The sequence below is a fragment of the Colossoma macropomum genome, unplaced genomic scaffold (genome assembly GCF_904425465.1).
Source record: "Colossoma macropomum unplaced genomic scaffold, Colossoma_macropomum, whole genome shotgun sequence".
Lineage (NCBI taxonomy): Eukaryota > Metazoa > Chordata > Actinopteri > Characiformes > Serrasalmidae > Colossoma > Colossoma macropomum.
Genome location: NW_023494802.1, coordinates 28,573,570 through 28,594,957, shown reverse-complemented (window position 1 = coordinate 28,594,957; position 21,388 = coordinate 28,573,570). Strand labels below are relative to the sequence as shown.

Here is a 21,388-nt window from a genome sequence, read left to right as displayed (position 1 = left end):
AAGATGAGAGATAAAAGTAAAAGTAGTGCAAAATGTGCTTTGATTTGACCGCAACATATGCGCTCAATGTATCTGAAATTAATGTTGGATTTACGAAGACTGCACCTTATCAGTAATGAAAAGATTGCTGTGTTAAAAAATAAAGTTCTTTCACCACAAAAACACCATTTGATGCAGATCTGCCCACCACTATTTGCTCGCACCTTAGTAAATCAAAGTGGATTGTGTGGAATGTGTAATATGTTCACCCACATTTTGTGCAATACTCCTACATTTTGTGTGGCCCCCCTCAATTGAATACACACACATTTCATGTTTTACCATGCACACAGTTGATAAACTGCACATGTAGGCTTGTGCGGTAGTTTTATACATAACATGTAGCCAGAACACGTCCAATTTGCTCCTGAAACTTCTGCAAAAGGCTTAGCACATTAGGCCCTTTGTGAGCAGTTTAGCTTTGAAGTGAGTGTACTTCTATACAGCAGGGTACGTGTGAGCTGTCCTGTTACCTTTAATTCAGCCCTGATTAGCATTTGACTCTCAGGCAAAGCTCCATCTAGAGTGAGCCAGCGATCCAGCACTAAGGCTTGCTCTGCAAGTATTTCTTTCACAGGCAGCACCAGCGCACCCAGAGGCTGACCCCAGCCATGAGAGAGCTACACACACACACACACACACACACACAACCAATGCGTCATAACTCATATGACAGTGAAAAAGGTTATGATTACAGATACAGCATTGCTATGGGCAAAGAACAATTTGCTTGTAATTATTTTACAACAAAAGCTGTGCTGCAATGTTACACAGTCAAACTGATGTTTTGTAATGTATAGATTCTCACCTTTACAGTGACTATGTCTTCTTTGGGGTCATGCACCAAGAAGCAGAATGCTTCATCCCAGCATGGAGATGTAGAACGATTGGCAAGCTGTAGGAATAAAATAATCAGGTACAACTCTATTCATTAGTGTTTCAGTTCAAATAATGAATGATACTGATAATATATAATATAATAGATAATATACTGGTAATAATAACAAATCAACTTATTATATTGCACCTTTAATCATGCACTGCATTTAATTCTTTATACTGTAGTCATTTTTTTTCCAATAACGATTTCTTTTTCCCAATAATTTCATTTTCAATCATAGAAAGTAAAGAGGAAAGAAAAAAAAAACAAAAAAACAGAGGAGGGTAAGAAACTACAGAGCTACCCCCCTACCCCATCCCACTAACAACAAGAGACAGCTTGCTAGACATAATGGTGGACATTCTAGACATTCCATTCAAAAACAAACACATACAAATAAACTTAGCCATCCGCCTTAACAACATTGTCAAGTACAACATCTCAGCCAAACCTGAGCACATTCAACAATTTCACATATATGACGTGGAAGACTGGAAAGGAAGGGAGACCAAGTGCGCTCAACTTCTGTATCATTACCTTTAATTCTAGCATATAGGCGCTCAAAGGGAAAAATGTTCATAATTTCATTATGCCAAAGGTTAATTGTGGGTGGTTTGTCATCTAGCCACTTAATTAAGATACACTTACGAGCAATGAACAATAATTTGTAAGTGAGCTGGATTTAACAAGATGGAAGTTTAACCTCATCCTTAACCATACCTAGTACAAAAAAACCAGGGGTTGCTCTCTATGACGCAACTGAATATCCTTTCAAGCTTTAATTTGATCCTATTCCAGAAGGAGATAATGATGGGACAGGACCAAAACATATGTGAGTATGTACCCACCTCTTTTTCGCATTTTGGGCAGACTGATGATTTTAGTGGGTCAATTTTATTTAGAATATAAGGTGTGCAGTGTAAACGACACAATATCTTAAACTGTGTTTCTAAGGTTTTATTGCAGACTAGTACATTCCTTATAATTTCTGATGCATCTTTATCTATTTGTGGTTTCCAAAACCCCTTTCCCAGCCTGATAGCACTGTCTGCAGACTGCTTGGCAAGTTTGAAAGTAATATAGTATAAAATAAAGATAAAACATTTTTGAGACATGTAGCCTGTTTCAAAAAGGAATCTATGGGGGTGCATATGTCTTGACTTACAGGGAGTTTTATAGCATTCTGTATATAGTCTCTAATTTGAAGGTATCCAAAAAAGTGTTTCGATGGCAAACTGAATTTTTCTTGTAGTCGTTGAAATGACATTAATATATTGCTCTGATACAGATCAGATAAAGATCAAATACCTACTTTGTGCCACTGATGAAAAACACTGTTTTGCAAATCAGGGGTAAAAGCTTTGTTCATAATAAGTGGAGTTAAAGCCCAAGATACGTTATCCCTTCCAAAAAAAATGTGTTAATATCCCACCACACTTTAAACTGTAGTCTTATCAGACAGTTTATTAATCTTATTTAATAACTACTAGGGTGGGACAGGTGGTAATAAATAATCAACAGTTCTATATAATTCAGTAATATTTTATAACGAAAATCCACTGTAGAGGCTTTGTAGATACTCACTTTGTCTTCAACATTCAGCTAAATATCTGTTAAATGCAACCTCTAAATCGAGCTTAATAGATCATACTAAATCTGAATCTATCCTTAACCCTGACTTCAATCCAAAACCTAAACCTAATCCTTACCCTAATCCTAACCTAAGTTTCACCAGATAGTTTGTTACCAATTTGGGCATCTGTATATAATCTGTAAAGCAGTGTTTCTCAGCCTTGGTCCTGGATGCCCACTGTTCTGCACATTTTACTGCTTTTCCTGCTTGAACACAGCCACTTTAACTCAAAAATGAGCTGATTAGTTGGATCGGGTGTGTCGGGAGCAAGGAAAATACTAAACAGTGCAAGGCACTGGGTCTCTAGGACCCGGTATGAAAAACACAGTTTAAGGGACTATCAAAGTAAAACGTGACCTACATTTCTAAGGGAAAAAAAAACACTATAGGTTACATATAGATGGATGGATGGATGGATGGATAGATAGATAGATAGCTAGATAGATAGATACTTTATTGATCCCAACAGAAATTTAGCAGCCTGTAGCAGTCACACAACACAGGACAGTTATATTTAATTATAATTATAATTATAATATACATTGTATATATGATCAAAATGAACAGAAAGATCACATAAGAATGCATTTATTTTTGTAGCTTTTAATTTAAATATATTTATGTTTATATACGTATTTATAACAGAACGTGAAACATAAAGAATGCAGGCCTTTGAATGTAATAAACCAGGCTGGGATGCAACAGAATAAAAGTATTAGGAATCCGTATTCAGAATGCAGAAATTAAGTGTCTGTATTTAGTCCAAGTTACATTTTGTAAAGACAGTATTCAGAAAACAGTTTTTAAACTTTTATACTTGTAGATTTTTTTAGATTTACTTTTAGAATATTTTTAAAATATTTACCCACTAAATAAGTAAAAAAAAACATACAATCTTCAAAAGAAACTTCATCAATGCATGTTTATGAACTATTGCAGGATCAGCACACAGCATTCTAAAGAGGACCTAAATTATAGGCTTCTTTACAAACACTTTCCTACTTATGTTCCTACTAAAGCCTGAGTAGACTGATAAATCAATGTGATGAGCCAGTTAATAATTTCAGTGTTACTGAGCTCTTTAGAGTGATGATCAAACTAATAATTTTATCAATAGTGGACATGTTTGCAAATGATAAATTTAGCCTTGGTGTTGTACTGGATTCTTACTCAGGGGATTGTAGAAGCATCAGTGACTGAAGCAGCCGGTGAGAGAGAAAAAAGTTAAAAATTTTTGGAACTTCAGTTACATTTTTTAAGAAACGTATTAACTGAATAATTACATGAAGACAAGTAACAGCGAAATGGTATGAAGATAAAAAAAGTTTTTCACACGTACTTTACTGAGATATTCTAAATATTCGAAATGTTACTTTTTTATGTATTATAATGGAATACATTATTGAACACATTTAGGACAGTGTATTCAGTATTAATCCCTTACTACTGTAATTACTTCCAAAGTCCTGCATTTTACAATAAATTAAGACTACGTATAAACAAACTTCATATAACCAAAATGTGCGCTGATCTACACTTTTACTGTAAATAAACTGTAAACACTTATTGTAAGTCTTACTTTAGTCCTGTGGGATGTATTTTTGAGTGTCAACTCGACTCCAGCAGCTGGCTCCTTCCCACTCTTCTTCAGCTATAAACAATAGGAGTTACAAACATGTAATTTGTTTGTCTATTCAACTCAAATACATCAGAACTCGTGCAAAAGACTGCAACAAGAAAAGAAATCCATCATCTGAATGCAAGAGTTTTTAACTTACAGGCAGACCATGGGCTCGCTCCACATATATGAAGAGCACAGCTGCAGAGGGCACTGCTTTATTCACATAGGACTGCTGAGACTGGTAGCGTAAAATCTGAACACCACACAAAGGAATTAGTAAGATAACTTTATTAGGACATCAAGATGTACTAATGCTGGGTGCCTCATAGAAATGTGACAAAGCATTTTTTATAAAGGGAAAAAGAAGTAATAAAAAATAAAAGGATCACCTGTTCCAGTCTGGCTGGGTCAGACACTTTTGGCAACCATTCCATCATCAGATGAACCCGTCCTGATTTTACATCATTCAGGGTGTACCACTATAACACACAGACATGTTCACAAACATGCAAAAACACATACGTTAAAAAAACATCTAATGCTCTTCAAAAGTTTGGAATTACTCGCCAGAATTATACAATGACTTATACAATATATTATACTCTCATACATATACATTTAAATGTTACAAACGATTCGTAAAATATAGTCCAAAATTTCTAGATGTTTCATTTACTATTTCAAGACTTCTGTGAAGAAGCAATCAAAATGATAAATAATATGCTGTTATAATCTATTTACATCATTTTTTGTCTAGTGATCTGCCTTGAGATTTGGGCTCCACCTATGAAATACAGTGGGTTCTGGATATTACTGTCATTAAATCTTAATTCTGTATGCTATAAAGCTTTTTCAGTCATCTTAGAGTCTTGCATGGCACAGTTCATCATTGTGGACATACATAGTATTTTTTAATGTTTATTTATAGTTTATTAGTGTCCTATTGATTATTGGAAAACTGAAAAGCTACACAGGACTAACATATTAGAATGAATTTATACAGTTGCTAAAATGGTTTCATATTATTGAAAACACTGATTCCAGTGAAGAGCAATTCCAAACTTTTGAACACTGATGTATAGTGATAACATATTACATGTCTGTATGTGTTACATTAAAGCTCTCTGAGGACACTGTCAATTTACAAATACAAATCAAGCTGAGAGACTTACTTGATCAGTGTACTGAGCGCTGATAAGGTCACTTAGACTCAGCTTAAGTCTGCAAACAAATTGCTGACTATTAGGGCAGATCCAAACAGCATCTTACAGGCTGTAAATACTTCATGTTTCTATACATACATCAGTGTAATTGAATACAAGACCACGCTTACGGGCAATAATATTTACATTGCAAAATTAACCATGATTTAAAGTTTGTTCATTTGTTGTGAATAGTTTTAATTAAAATATTTCAAATGATTTGTAACAGTTTTGTACATTTACACATCAGTTTTTACGATGATCGCTGCAGAGGCCAAAAGACATATGCTGTGACATGTCAGATAAGAGGACAGATGTGTCCGAATGGCTTTCTTCTTACCCAGCTGGGTAAGAAGTGACAGAGTTTTGTTTAACTGTCAAATCTAGAGTCAATTAATATGTATTTGGCTATTTCTCTTTGTTTAAACACTGTCACTTACATATTTTCGCTAACTTATCGTGCTTTATTCTTTCACAGAAAAAGGGGTGACACTACAAAATCACAGGAGGAGTGTGGCTGTGTTCAGCCTTTAGTTATGTTCCCTGGCTATGACACAATTTTATTTTTTAAAGCCTAATATCATCATATTCTGGCCATCCCTAGTGATTACCAAAAAATACATAGTAACAATAGAATATCACTAGTGTAGTGGTGAGAATACGCAGGTAGACGTCTCCACGTCTGAGCAGACTGAAGATTGCCACAGACAAGTCTGTCTGCATTTTGTGCATAATTTAAGTGTGTTCTTAAGTGTGTTCTCTGTAGAGAATGTGTTAACTTAGAAAAATTTTCACTTAGAAATTAACAAAACATGTAATTTGAACAGGGGCGCCCAAAATTTGCATAGGACTATATATTGGGGTCCCCAAGAAGACACAGTATAAGCACACAGCACAAGCTAAGTGCTGGTACTATAAACAAAATTAGTAAGCAAACATTTCTATAACAGTTACTACTATGAAACTACAATGAAGATAGTACAGTTTAAATACGTGGTAACAACTACTGTAATGAAGACATAATTATGATTGAAATTAGTAGCAGTAGTTAATAAAATAAGTAATTACATTGCAAGTGAACCCAGTACCAACACAGAGTCTGCTTGGTCTCACCTGCCGAGGAAGTCATCCTGATCCATGTCTTTATCGTACAGGTCAAACTGCACCTCTTGGCCTGGGAGTTGTGTAAGGATCACCTGCAGTGAGAGTAAACACACAGCCATGCTCAACTCACGAATATCTCTCTGCACTGATCAAACATGCAAAGCATGAACAAATTTTAACTTGCCAACTTATGTTAACAAGATCAAACTATCTGAACATGCAGGAAGGAATATAACTGGGTTGAAGTACGACTGTTTGACCGCACAACTTGTTTTTTATTTATAAGAAAGTGTCCATTAGCACACCTCATAAAGTTCATTCCAGACTGGATTGAGGTTCTCCTTTATAACACGACTCTTGAAGGTCAGCCCCCCCACTCGGATCTTCACGTAAGGATCGCTCTTGCCCTTCACCATGCCTCCCATGAAGCTATCCTTAGCAACAAGACTCTGGGCCTCCACCAGGTGAATCCGCAGAACACCCTAATACAACAGAAACAAAAATGCTCAGTAATAGTGCACATCAATGACTGGTCAAACTGACTGTCACAGAATTGACAAAATATAATGTGGTCTCATTGGAGTTTCATGGCCTAGCTAGCTAGCCAGAACGGATGTCTGTAACTCTTCACATAAAAATGCAGAGTAAAAGGTAAATCAGAAACTGAAGATCCACTGTTGCTATTGTTGTTTGAGTTTACTGTTAACGCTAGATCTGCATGATGAATGATGTAACCCCAAAGACTAACTTTCACTGTTCCTTTATGGGATGAGAAACAGACACAGGTACCCAACCCAAGGTTTGGATTTGTAACTCTGTACTGTACTGTACTGTACTGTGCTGTATCATACTGCTCAGTGGAAAAGCACCACGAGAAAACAGTACAGGCTGGAATGCTTGTCTCTTATAGTGAGGTGGTCTGTTGTGGGGACCATGAAGGGTTCTCTTGCCCCCCACAAAGTTATTCTGACTGTTCAGCTTTATTTTATCATGAATTCTTTCTATCCTGGTGGGAGTAGTCTCTTCCAAGATGACAATGCGCCAAACCACAGGGCACAACGGTCACTGAATGGGTAGAAAAGTATGGGAATGATGTAAATCATATTCTATGGCCATTATAGTCATCAAATCTCAATGCTATTGAGCACTTATGGGAGACTTTAGAAGAATGGTGTTCTATCCCTACAGTACATTTCCTATGCACAGGTTTACTAAAGCTGTTCTGGCAGCTTGTGGTAGTCAACACTTTACTAACAAACTTTATGTTGTACATATATAAACATATCAGATTTTTCTGTTATAGTAGGGCAGTTTTATTGAATACACAACTCTTTCATTCTTGCATTCATGTTAAAACTTCACCTCGGCACCAAAAGTGGAATCTGGGCTGGTGTGCTGTGGACGTGTGGGGGTTGGTGACACACTGGATCCTCCATGGGTCACATCTGTTATAACATCATCCTCTCCCTCACCAGGAAATGGAACTGAGGGATCTGGAGACACTGGGCTGGTGGGCTCCTCATTAAGCCACAGCACCTAAGACCCACACAAAGTAATAACATCTTCCTTCTCCTTCATTATTCTCACAGTCACCACTTCAGTCTCATAAATCATAGACACTAATAGCATTCATTTTAGCAGCTGGTACGTCTTTGATTGGATGTACTAATCTCACCCTCAGTACAACATTCAGGTAGATACGACTGGCAGGTCCAGAGCTGTCCAGCTGGAACCACTGGTCCATGCTCAGTTCAGCACTGGAGAGCAGACGAGAAAGGGGGATGGACAGAGTGCCCAGAGTCAGAGACCGGTCATCGTCTTTCACCTGGGACAAAGACATGAGTCGGAAGTGTCAGAAATGTTTTTACTTAAGTGAACAGTTTGATCACAATCATTACACTTGCCAACATGGCACATTCAAGCAAAAGCAATTAATCATTGTTTATCATGCTCCAAACAGTTTCACTTCTGCTCAGTATTTTAATCAGCCTCATCAGAGTGAACAAAAAAGTTAGCTGTTGTACCAAAAGCTGTTTACAACAACTGTATATTTGTACAATATATAATAAAATAGCAATTACCTGAATGTCAAGGTCCTGTTTACGAGGGTCTTGTATAAAAAAGGTAAAGGCATCCTCCCACACTGGGTTGTTGGTTCCACAAACAGCCTAAAAATGAAATAAAATTGTTTCAATAACAATTATAGTAAACATACATAGTTTAAGGTCTTTAATATCAGTCAGCCTCACCCTGCTCTCCTTGGTGGTATCCTGCACAGAAAGTTGCACCATAGGGCTGGGGTCCTTATTGCCTTTCTTCATCTGCATTAAAACACAGCCCACTGAACATCCACGAATCAATATACCACATATAACATGAAGTGGCAATGCAAAGTCAGCGGAGTGAAAGCTTTCCGCAGCTGGTTCCTTGACAATGTGAGGAAACAGTTGCATTAAAACAGCAAGCAGAGTGGAAGCAGAGTGGAACTCACAGGTAGATCCTGGGCCCGGTCCAGATACACTGTTAAGACGGCAGCGGAAGGAGGGTCAGGAGTTTTACTGGACACAGTAAGATTCTGGTTCTTCTGGAGCACCTATGGATTAAGACAATGCTTGACAGGCCATGTGGTAGGGCTTTAATACTGGAAACTAATACTATTGTTAGGCCAGATACATGCACGTGGTGCTTGGTGGGTGTTAATTTTGGACTCTGGTAATGTTATTTTAGACAGCGCTAGTGTAATTATCAATCAATTAATTAATCAACCGTTATTAAATCTCATAGTACATCGAGGGTGACCTTCATTTGCAATGTTAAGTCATATGCAAAGTTTTCTGTTGCAAATTATATAGTCAGTGAGCTATAGGTGCCAGTGTGGTTTATGTAAAGCGAGATTCGATCTGTGTGTGAAAAAAAAAGACTTGGGTGCATTTGACTATTAGTCTTACTGATTATTATGACTGTTTATCAGTCTTAGACCACTTCTGTTACCTCATTAAGGCGCTCCGCAGAGGGCAGCAGTGAGAGCCACTCCAGCCTGAGATGAACCTTGCCAGATGGTGCATCTTGCAGAGTGAACCACTGAATCCACAGAGACAAGAGAGTGGAACAAAAAAATATCAGACCAAACCACTGAGTATGGGTGTAACGAAACATGCATTTTTCAGATAGAAAGAAGAAGCACAGGAAACACTTTTGACAGTGTTGACAAACGGCACTTTTTTTAAAGAGAGAATTCAATTCAATTTTCAATTCAGTTCAATTTCATAAAAGAGCAGCATAAAAAATGTTCTCTAGAGGTGGAAAAATATACTAGCAAAATATTTTACATTTTTTCACAATGTGTATCATGAAGTTTTCGATATTTAGGCCTGATAATTTGGAACATGCAGAATGCACCGGCAGAGCTACTTCTAAAAACATACTATTAAACACTATGAATAGAATGATTTTTATTAGAGATGGGTCATTATCGTGATAAAGTGCATCACAATATACTTTTCTGAGAACACTGTGGATATCATCAGTATATAAAAAAATAACAGACTAACTACACATTTCATTCCAACAAGAGCACAATGCTGTTTAATTGAATTTATTGCAATGCAGTATGTGAAACATTGAGTAAAAAAAGAGTTCAAAGTTTATGATAGTATTTGGCACCACAGGTTCTGTTTTAACTGTTCCAACTTCTCAAACCTCAGAAAAACAAATTTTGCGATGAATATCATCTACTGTGAAAATATCTAAGTATTGCATTTTTGTCATATCACCCACCACTACTTTTTATTCAATATTTCACATACTGCACAGCATTAAGTCCAGTTAAAAATGACTAATCAAGCTCTCTTTTTAACATGCATTTGATCAGTGTTTTGTAAGTACTGACAATATCTATGATATGCTCAGATAAGCACACTGTGCAATAATGTGTAATAATAATGTAATTTATCACAGTAACAATAAATATCATCATATTGCCCACCTTTACTGTTCTCTCTGGTACAGAGGTGCATACAACAATATAAACATGCAGGAACAGTGTAGACAAATGCTAAATTACACATCAATGAAAAAACATTTAAGGCATCACACATGGTGGAATACTGGATGGTGTATGACAGTACACATAGCACAACAGGGGACAGACATTACAGTCAGAAAGACCGAAGAGAGAGGGAAAAAGAATAAAATGGTTTCAACCTCTTCCAAGACTCTTGCTTTCTTTACAAGGCCCAAGTCCAACTTGACCCTTAGAGCAAAATAGAACAAAAGGCAGTTGACAAGCAGAGAGATAGGAGAATAAAGAGGCATTAGAGAAAGTGAGGTCAGTTATAAGAGTAATAATTAAAAAATGGACACTGCAATAATACCTTCCTAGGAAATCATCTTGATCAGGGTCTTTATCAAACACTTCCACCTCCAGCTCCTGGCCAGGAACTTCATGAACAATCACCTAACAAACACACACACACACACAAGAATTTTTCTAACATTCATAATGTTGCACAATAACTGCAGCAAATATAATGCATCATATTAAAAAAAACTTTTAACTACTACTTATCTCACACCCTTACTCTGCTCATCTGATCACAGCACATGACAGATCACATCCTCTAACATGTGACATTCTGTTACCAATGGTTGCAATAACATTTGTGACCACAGGTATGCTTATATATCTGTATATACTTTATTAGTCTCTATAATGGTACGTTCTTATTCTCACCTTGGCCATGGCATTCAGTAACAACAACAAACTGAAGAATGTGCAAAGTCAGCATAACAACTAATATATATTTACACCAAATCAATTATATATCAATAATTAATCCCATTACACAAAATATAAACAGGGACTGGTGGGTTTAAACAAACATTCATCTTAACCCTTTCAAACCCTAAGGGCCTGTACGTGGGCCCACAAATCAGTACCATACACTTCTAACTTATACAACCCTAGGGCTTGAGAGCAAACATCTTGTTGTTTTTTGCTCAATAGAGCAGACTGTGTCTTGTGTTTCGCAGTGCATGTGGTATATTTCAAAAGCATGGTCAGAAACATACTGCCGACACTCTACTCAACATCCTCACTCAAAACCACTAGCAAAGCCACAACTGATCGCTGAGACACAACTTCACAACTCTCGCTGTCTCGTACCTCATACATTTCCCTCCACTGGGGGTTGAGGTTGTTGTCCACATGGTGGGAGGTGAAGGTCTGTGTGCCCACCCTCAGCACTGCATAAGGATCTGACTTGCCAGCAATCACACCTTTAATGAAGTTGTCCTTAGCAGCCAGGTTCTCGGCTTCCAGCAGGTGGATACGGACTATGCCCTGTGCAAAACAGGATGATGTGCATCATTTAGACTAAAGAAAAAAGGGAGTCTATTTAATTTAGAAAATCTATAAACAGGAAACACTACAAGTGTTGCATCAATGCCACAGATCAGCATTGCTCAATTTGCATACCAAGTGCGAAGAAGAAAATGTTTTGCGCTTTCAAACTTTGCGCAAAGGAATAAAATTCAGCTGTAAGTAGACAGTCTGTAGGCTAAAATGTTTGTGGGCTGTTTTAGTGGAGAATTTACAAAATGTCAATGTGAAGGACAGTGTAACTTAGTCCATGACAAAATTCATGTCTAAGACATAATCTAAGTTCATAAAAAAAAATAACACACAATTTTGCCATTAAACCAAGACAAATTCAGTGTCTGAAGTTTGTTTCTTTATTTTTGCAGTGGAGCTACAAGCTAAGGTAGCTAATAAGTAATGAAAGGTTTTACTGTACTATTTAGCATTCTGTAAACCGCACAACTGGCTAAACCATCAAACCCTTGCCTAAACTTGTGTGGAACTGTTAAAAAATTTCAAAGATTCGCTTATGCGGTTTCATTGCAAGACTACAGTCTATGAAAACAGACAAAAGCATGTCATATACCAAAAAACACTAGTACCCATATTGAAGCTTCCTTCACTTGTTCGCTACATTTGCTCCAGTGCAAAACTAAAGAAACAAACTTCGAACAACAACAACCATGTCATGGCTCATGTAATGTAAATTTGACTTTTGAACTGAACTATTCCTCTAAGGAGTTGAAAAAAACAACAATGTTAATGGGACACTCATGAACACAAACACATCATAGATTATGGATTATCAATTCTGGTCCAATTCAGGTAATAAACTGCTAAAACAGATCTTATTGAACAGGGAAATCAGTAAACACTGCTGGACAGAATTCATGACCCCTATCATAGATATTTAATAGTAAAGGGTGCTGACTGTAGCATAGCTGCTGAATACTGCAGAAGTGCAGACTCTGCTTTACCCGTGGTAGAGGGGAGCGCAGCTGTGCTACGTGCAGATCAGCCACCAAAGGGACAGTGAGGCGGTTGGGAAGCACCAGGAAAGAGGCGATAGCATCCATTACCATAGTGTCCGACATGGCACTGTAATTGAATGCAGCAAAATGGGACATGACAACAACAAAGACAATCAGCACTACAGAGTATGGTGGATTATGAAAACTCATATGTAATGATATTAATGTGATATAATGAGTTGTGTTATGATACCGCTGAGAATATGGATCTGATGGCACACTGATATTTTGATTATTAGCTGTGAGTTACCCAAGCTATTAAAATTAAGGTAAACTCAGCAGAATCTGAATAATCAGTCCAGTGTCCCACTGATTCTTGCTATATGAAATGCAAATGGGAAAACACTGCACAAGAACAATAGCTTAAATGGTATTCACCTCAGCAGCACTAGAAAAATACATCAAACAAGCCACTTACTTCAGACCTGGAATGTCTAGTAAGTTGGTGAGGCCTGTCCAGTTGATATCCAGCTTCTGCAGAAGCAATGGAAGTGAAAGTGTTGAAATGAAAATCCAAACTTTTACAGTACTATTACCCACAGTGAGTAAACAAGAAATACATCATGTAGTGTATATTTCTCCGATTTGCTTTTTTAAATCAACAAGGACACATGTTGTCTTTAATCTGTAGCACTGCTCATATGAACCATCAACAGCAATTCAAGAAAAGAATATTTAGCCTGCTAGATGAGTCTGAGTGAGTGAGTGAGTTCTCTGTATTAACAGGTCAGATTTTCCATTTGACTTTTTCCACTTCAATAACATAAATGGTCAAAAACAAGACTGCAAAACTAAACTGTATGTGCAAAAATAACTTGAAAAATGGAACATTTGGGGACACTTACAGGTCTTCGGATGAAGAACATTGTGATAGCTCCTATAAGGGGAACATCTCCAATTAATGGCTCCAGAATCACCCTCAGCTTTCCATGAAGCTGAGGAGGGAGGAAAGACATTTGAGAAACCTTTTTTCTGAAGCATACACTCACCAATCTCTTCATTAGGAACATTACACAAATACTGGGAAGGGTCTCCCTTTGCTCTCAAAATAGCCTCAATTCTTAGTGGAATGGATTCTACACGATGTTGGAAACACTGCTTTGAGATTCTGGTCCACGTTGGCATGACTGCATCATTCAATTCCTGCAGATTTTTCAGGTGCACTATCATGCTGTGTATCTCCTGTTCCACCACATCCCAAAGGTGTTCTATTGGATTATCTGTGACTGTGTATGCCTCTGAAGTGGAACTTCAGTTGTAGCCCATCCACCTCAAAGTTTGACGTGTTATGCATTCTGAGATGCTTTTCTGCTCACTACAGCTGTACAGAGTGGTTATCTGAGCTACTGTAGCCTGTTTAGATAGATAGATAGATAGATACTTTATTGATCCCGAAGGAAATTTAGCAGCCAGTAGCAGTCACACATCAGGATAGCAATAGTAGTAAGGGTGTAAAAAGTAAGGAAAAAGTGCCAAAAACAGTACACAAAGACAGAGCTACTGGAAAGGCTGCCACTCACAGTGGCGCCAGAAGTGTAATCACTTGTCAGCTAGAACCAGTTGGGCCATTCTCCATTGACTTCTCTCATCTACAACACATTTCCATCTGCAGAACTGCTGCTCATTGGATGTTTTTTTCTTTATTTCCCAATTCTGTGTAAGTTCTATAGACTGTTGTGTCTGAAAATCCCAGGAGATCTGCAGTTATAGAAATACTCAAACCAGCTCATCTGGCACAAACAATCATGCCACAGTCAAAATCATAGAAACACGACTGGCTGATTAGATTACTACATGAATAAGTATGTGTACAGGTGTTCCCAATAAAGTGTATGTGTTCCTAATAAAGTGCTCAGTGGGTGTATATGTTATTCTTTCTCTCTTTTCAAGATGTTTACCTGTATTCCTTTCACACCAGCTTTGCAAAAGTACTTCTTTATTTCCACATTGATCTCCACATTTCCAGCATAGCTGCAAAACAACAGATTCTCAAATCATAAAAATGAAACTAATTTGAAGCCAAGCTTTTTGCTTTTTGCCACCTATGCACTTAATCAACTCCAGTTATAAGCCAAAGTGGCTATGTTTTTTTTTTTCTCCCCAATTTAGTCGTCTCCAATTCCACTTGCTAGTTAGGACTCCTCCAATCACACGATACTATCAACACTAGGAGGGTGAAGGCTAACACAGGCTTCCTCAGAGACCTGTGAAGCCAGCCACAAAGCGGCTATGTTAAAGGTGTGACCTGCCTGATATGAAGATCCAGCAACACCTGACGCTTATCATGCTCAGTGTGAGCCTTCACTCCAACCACCTTCACTGCCTGCAGAACCAAAACAGCTTTAGAGATGTATCAAAGCATTTCAAAAATAACAAAAAAAAAACACATTCACTCTGGCAAACTCAAATGAAGCTTAATCTGAAGAATAATAAGCAAAAACTATAGCACTATTTGAGCTGGAATAGTTTCACCAGGGGAGGTTCTGTTGTGTAATTTGTAAGGGATTTGATTGGTTGATTCATACAGGATAAAGCATCTATGCCATTTTCCCAAGTTGCCACAGATAGACCAAATGGAAATGTCAAAGCCTGGATGTACATGTCAACATTATGAGACAACACGTGTAACAGCTGTGTCTATCGGCAGGTTCTGTTTTCATATTTTCATCATGTGGATTGGAATAGAACTGCTTTTACTGAGGAAGCTCCTTCAGTTCAGCGAATTACAGAGGGTAACTCATTCTGTAATTATCACATTTCAGGCTTGTAAAAATCACAGACACTGCAGATTCCAACTGGATTAAAATCACTTCTCACTGGAATCCACATAAATTATAAAACATCCCCAGGTAAAACAAACATCATTGAATATGGCTTTCTGAAAGCAAGTTAAAAGAAAACAGATTTGCACCTTGTCTCCCAGGTCAACTTTGGTGAAGCTAAAAGTCTGAAGGTGTGTGTTGGAGGTCCTGATTGAGGGGGCGACTGTCTCCACCAGCAGTTTCTCCAAGTATTGGCCTACAAAAGGCCAGGCCTGCTGCAGGATCTGCACAACAATGACAACACAGGAGGAACTATTTGACTGGCTGCTGATAAAGCATTATCATAATGGCACCCATTAATTTGAATATGTAAATTATAAATACATGCTTTTCATTTCATTTAAACTCTATATTTCATTGAAAATGCTTCAATACAGACAACATATCAGATGTTGAAACTGAGAAATTGTATTATTTTTTGAAAAATATATGCCCATTTTGAATTTGATGCCAGCAACACGTTCCAAAAAAGTTGGGACGGGGGCAACAAAAGGCTGGTAAAGATTTGTAATGCTTAAAAAAACACCTGGTGGTTAATTGGCAACAGGTCAGTAACATGACTGGGTATAAAAAGAGCATCCCAGAGAGGCTGAGTCTTTCAGAAGTAATGATGAGGAAGAGTTCATCACTCTGTGAAAGACCTGCATGATCAAATAGTGCAACAATTCAAGAATTTTTGCTTTTCATCGTCTTTGGTAAATAATAACATTAAAAGATTCAGAGAATCTGGAGAAATCTCTGTATGCAACGGACAAGGCTGCATTAAAAACAGACATGATTCTGCAGTGGAAATCACTGAATGGGCTCAGAAAAACTTCTGAAAACCACCGTCTATGAAAACAGTTCATCAATGCATCCACAAATGCTAATTAAAACTCTTAAACGCAAAGAAGAAACCATATATAAACAGGATCCAGGAATGCTGCCACCTTCTCTGGACCCAAGCTCATTTAAAATAGACTGAGGGGAAATGGAAAAATGTCTTAAGGTCTGACGAATCAACATTTAAATTTCTTTTTGGAAATTATGGACACTGTGTCCTCCAAGCTAAAGACCACTCAGCTTGCTCTCAAAAATGGGAAAACTTTTCAGTTTTAGAACTACAGCAGTTGGTCTCCTCAGTTCCCAAACGCTTACAGAGGGTTGTTAAAAGAAGAGGTGATGAAACACAGCGGTAAACATGCCCCCATCCCAACTTTTTTGGAACGTGTTGCTGGCATCAAATTCAATATAGACATATATTTTTCAAAAAACAATACAATTTCTCAGTTTCAACATCTGATGTGTTGTCTTTGTACTATTTTCAATGGAATATAGGGTTTAAATGATTTGTATATCATTGCATTTTGTTTTTATTTACATTTTGCACAGCATCCCAACATTTTTGGAAATGGGGTTGTAAATACATATAAGTATGCAATGCAGTGAAGACTTATAAACGCAAGCATAGCTTAATATAGCATTTCATGTACTAAATACATAATAACAAAATACTCCTCTGTAATAGGTTGTGCAGAATCAACTAATCAGAATAAGCAAGAATTTTTAAATAAAATAAACTCAGGGTTTTGTACAATTAGGCAACCACCCAATATCCTCTCACATCTAAAGTTCACTCACAAAAACTCACTTCCAGAACTGTGCACAGTGACTCAAACACAAAAAATATTTTATATCGAAAAACACAAAGATAAACTATTAATGTGCGTTTAAGTGATGATTTATGCCATTAAGAATGTCATTAATCATTAGTTATTTTAAAAATACCAACAAACCAGCCGTTACCATGACTAGAGACAGTCTGAAACAAAACATAGCATTGCTCAGTCAGCATTCCACTGTCATTCCAGTGTGAAGAAGAACATGTTTTTGGCTTTTGGACTTAAACGAAAAGTTCAATCAAAAAAAGCAAAGTGGCTAGCATATGGGAGAAAATGGTGTTTTGAATTTTCATCATTTACATCACAGCACATAAATAAAATACATTGAATAAGCACAATTGTTGTCTTATAGTATATTCTTTGGGTGAGAATTGTGTTGCTTGTATTCATTTGCTTCAGTGTAATGAATGAAACTGAACAGCTAGCAATTAGCAATGCATTCTATGTTAATCAAGTTAGCATGTTTGGCTGAGCTATTTAAAGTCAATGCAAGTGTGTATCATGACCTGTCATTGGTTTTGCAGTGTGAGGCTTGAGGTCAGGATGAGAAATTTGGCGAAAGCTGTTCTGCAAACACTCTACTTCCAGTGCTAAAGCTTAGAAGAGTGGTTTTGAAGCTTCCTCTGAAATTCTAAAGCACAAAAGGCAAACTCTATTTGCGCTACTGCTATCTTTTGCTTTCATAGTCTTTTTTATCAGAGATTGCTCAAAAAAGTGTTGCTAGGCATGACGAATTCCTAGTGTTAAACACAAAAGGTTTACCATCTAAAGTGACGGATGTGTAGAGACTGTTATGACTCAAAGTGACAGGGTGGGGACTGCGCAAAAAAGGTCATGTGGCAGGGAAATTAAGACAGACAGAAGACATGGTCTTGTGCAAGACCTGCCTTATTCTGCAGATGATCTAATCACAATCTCTTATTTGTGCAAGACTTTATTACATTCCACCATAATAGTGGGCCCTTATTTAATCAGACCTAGCCTGTGGCTGCTAATAAACAGCTTTGGGTCTCAGGTCTTGGTGATGTGGACTGAGTTCTCATGATGTTGATCAACAACAATGAAAAGAATGGTGAAGAGCCAAATGCCTCCAAGACATGGAGGCTCCAGGGACATTAAATACTGTTACATGATTTGATGCACACACAAAATGCAATATAATGAAAATATAATACAATGTATGCTGTTCCAGTATATTCCTTTTCTGTATGGGTGTCCATGAGAATAAGTATGTGATGATAATATATCATACCTTATTAAGCCATTCCACTTTCTCCACATCTGGGTAATTCACCTGCATAAATGACAAGCACAAACATATGATAAACGTATAACTGCACATTAATATAACATAGGAATTGTTTACAAACATATTTCAAATGACCTGCATTTGGGGTCACCATTCTTTTCCAAAAAGGGCCAGTATGGCTTCAGATTTTTACTTCAATGAAGCAGAAACACACTTCATTCCACTTGTTTATTCAGTTGGTCTCAGTCTCAATCAGCTTGGATGAAAACCTGCACCCACATCAGCCCTTTGCGGATAAGACTGGTGACCCTCGATTTATATTGTTGTATATACCCTGTACCCTGTATACCCATGTAGTTCACACACAGTGGATAATCTATAGTTTGTGATAACCCTCATTTTTTGTATTATTTGTTTACAATTTGGATTCTGTACCGTCAATTTATGCAACAGTTCTACCAAGACAAATTCCTCATACATGCAAAGGCACTTGGACCATCAAGTGATTCTAATTCTGATTATTTTACTTAGAAAAATACTCAAACAGGTATGAGATAAACATGTCAGTGCTGTGTAGAAGAAATAGGAAAATAGACATACAAACATACAAATTCTGGTTTGCTGCTTAGTTCTTACGCAGCATACAAGATTGTAGATAACAGTCTGTTCCTCTTAAACGTAATCTAGAGTTTCGAAGCAAAATTCATATAAAAGACTAACCAGATTAATCAGATTGTGAGTGTGACATCCTGTTTATAAAATAGCATTTAAAAAGGAAGGTCAGTTAGGCTGTTTAAGTGTATCCAGAATGGTCTGCAACTAGAACACAACATCAGAGTTATTATCAGAATGCAGCTCTACTACATTTATGTAAAACTGTCAAATTTCCAGTGTAATGTTGTGGGGCTGTCTTGAGCAGTCTACACTTGTTAGCTCTTGCTAATAAACTTTTATTGGTTCATCTACAGTACTTTTTAATGTCATTTTATGTTATTCCTACCACAAAAAATACATTTGACTGCATTTTACATGTTTTGTTATTCCAACCATGATGCTGGTTTTAGTGAACTAGTTCACCTGTGTAATTATGGTCTGTATTATTCTGACAGAAATGACATTACAATAGAAATTATAGTACAATGTAACAGTGCTACACATAAACAACACCTTACTGTGAAATAGTACAGTTGTAATGCAGTAATAACCTGTATTTTCAGGTCACATCAATATGTTGCAACTGTGTGATGCAGTATCTTTACTGTAAATAAACAGCACTATACTGGAGAAAGTAAGAAAAGTAATCAATCAAGACTTTACTCTGTTGAATCAGGTGTACTAATTGGATGGAGATTAAGTTTAAAAATGTACTAGAACTTTTCTATACCTACAATAGAGTCATAGAAACAAGGCACACTGTTAAAACTACAGAAGTGAAAGAGGATGTGGGTACAGCTGACCAAACAGCAGTTCCAAGTAACCAAGACCCTATTATACAACTAAACTCTGTGTACAATCTTCCTCTTAATTCAATCTTGCTTCAGAAATCCTTCAAACTACTGAAAAATGTTTTCCATCCTTTCCTGGCACATTCTTGCCATAGTTTGTTTGTTTCTCACAGTTCATCTTGGCATCTCATAGTCTGCTGAGTCACTGGAGATCAGACCCTTAAATGTCCAAATATAGCAAGGGCTGGTGGGGCTGTGGAATGTGCCAGCGCTAATGAGGGATGGGGGAGGAGAAGAGGACGGACCATAGCAAGACCAACACAAACTCTGTCACAGAGAGCATGTGGGATGCATTTGAGTGTTGAGAGAAAGACAGTATCAAACTGTCATCGCTTTCTCCAGTCCACTGTATACATGACTGATGATATGGGTCAGTGATACCAAGTGATACCAAGAAGTGATTAATATACTTCGCTTTACTACTGTATGCATAAATAAGGGATTAGGGATTTTAATTGTTGTCACTAAAAGGGACATAAACATTTCATCCACAGCCTGGAATGACTATCTCCTCAAATAGTGGGATTGTGTACTAACCATTTTTGAAAATATCTCAAGGTAAATAAGGCGTAGGGAATCATGCTCAGAATTAAACTGTCCATTAAATTCTTGCCGTTCCTATCCAGCTATACATGTTCAGCATTTGTTTTCTGGGCCAACAGGTATTATGGGCGACTTTAAGAAAGGCTTTGTTTATTCCACTTTCAGATCAGGCCTGCCATCATATTCATGCTATTAACAGAGGATTCCACAGATTTTTTTACATTTCTGCATTACTCGTTGAGATGTAAACAAAGTCATTCAGTGTGGTTTCATGTGAAATTCTCCATTCTAGAGAAGCTTACAGACTCACATTTCTTGACAAATGAAGTGCTAGGAATCGGGCGTCATAATGTCTACAAGGCAAATATAACCATTTACCAGCCAAAATGGCCAGAGAACCTGTACTTGTCTTCTGAGTTTTTCTATGTAAGGTTGATAACAGTAAAATAGTTATACATCTGAAAAATTTCCTTTGGAAGCACTCTTTAAAAAGATGGTTCTTCAGGGGTTCTTTAATAAAGATAATGACTCTATATAAAACCATGAACATTCAAAGAACCCCTTGCATGCTTAAAGGGTTCTTTCCATGGTGAAAAGGTTCTTCCAAGTGAGTGGAGAGTGCTGTATATGGTTATATAGAAACTTTTTGAAAAGGCTTATGTAACCCCAAAAGGGATCTGCTGCTGTTATTTTGTCAGGCTTGCAGCAACAGAAGAACACTTTTGGTGCTATGTAAAAC

The 21,388-nt window shown here is 37.2% G+C and overlaps 1 protein-coding gene across 1 annotated transcript in view; it reads right to left on the bottom strand.

The window, feature by feature from the left end:
* Positions 1 to 21,388, bottom strand: part of esyt1a (extended synaptotagmin-like protein 1a) — a 29,338-nt gene that overhangs the window by 4,990 nt on the left and 2,960 nt on the right. Inside the window, exons 2-25 of the mRNA XM_036591451.1 lie at positions 18,605 to 18,646; positions 15,781 to 15,915; positions 15,119 to 15,192; positions 14,768 to 14,840; positions 13,715 to 13,804; positions 13,288 to 13,343; positions 12,816 to 12,936; positions 11,644 to 11,820; positions 10,853 to 10,935; positions 10,683 to 10,731; positions 9,471 to 9,560; positions 8,971 to 9,072; positions 8,729 to 8,800; positions 8,561 to 8,647; positions 8,155 to 8,304; positions 7,842 to 8,015; positions 6,785 to 6,961; positions 6,489 to 6,571; positions 5,346 to 5,394; positions 4,563 to 4,652; positions 4,331 to 4,426; positions 4,132 to 4,203; positions 848 to 934; positions 513 to 659 (exon numbers count right to left, since the gene is read on the bottom strand). Coding sequence (XP_036447344.1) covers positions 513 to 659; positions 848 to 934; positions 4,132 to 4,203; positions 4,331 to 4,426; positions 4,563 to 4,652; positions 5,346 to 5,394; positions 6,489 to 6,571; positions 6,785 to 6,961; positions 7,842 to 8,015; positions 8,155 to 8,304; positions 8,561 to 8,647; positions 8,729 to 8,800; positions 8,971 to 9,072; positions 9,471 to 9,560; positions 10,683 to 10,731; positions 10,853 to 10,935; positions 11,644 to 11,820; positions 12,816 to 12,936; positions 13,288 to 13,343; positions 13,715 to 13,804; positions 14,768 to 14,840; positions 15,119 to 15,192; positions 15,781 to 15,915; positions 18,605 to 18,646 — 2,376 coding nt within the window. The remainder of the gene's footprint in view (positions 1 to 512; positions 660 to 847; positions 935 to 4,131; positions 4,204 to 4,330; positions 4,427 to 4,562; positions 4,653 to 5,345; positions 5,395 to 6,488; positions 6,572 to 6,784; positions 6,962 to 7,841; positions 8,016 to 8,154; positions 8,305 to 8,560; positions 8,648 to 8,728; positions 8,801 to 8,970; positions 9,073 to 9,470; positions 9,561 to 10,682; positions 10,732 to 10,852; positions 10,936 to 11,643; positions 11,821 to 12,815; positions 12,937 to 13,287; positions 13,344 to 13,714; positions 13,805 to 14,767; positions 14,841 to 15,118; positions 15,193 to 15,780; positions 15,916 to 18,604; positions 18,647 to 21,388) is intronic.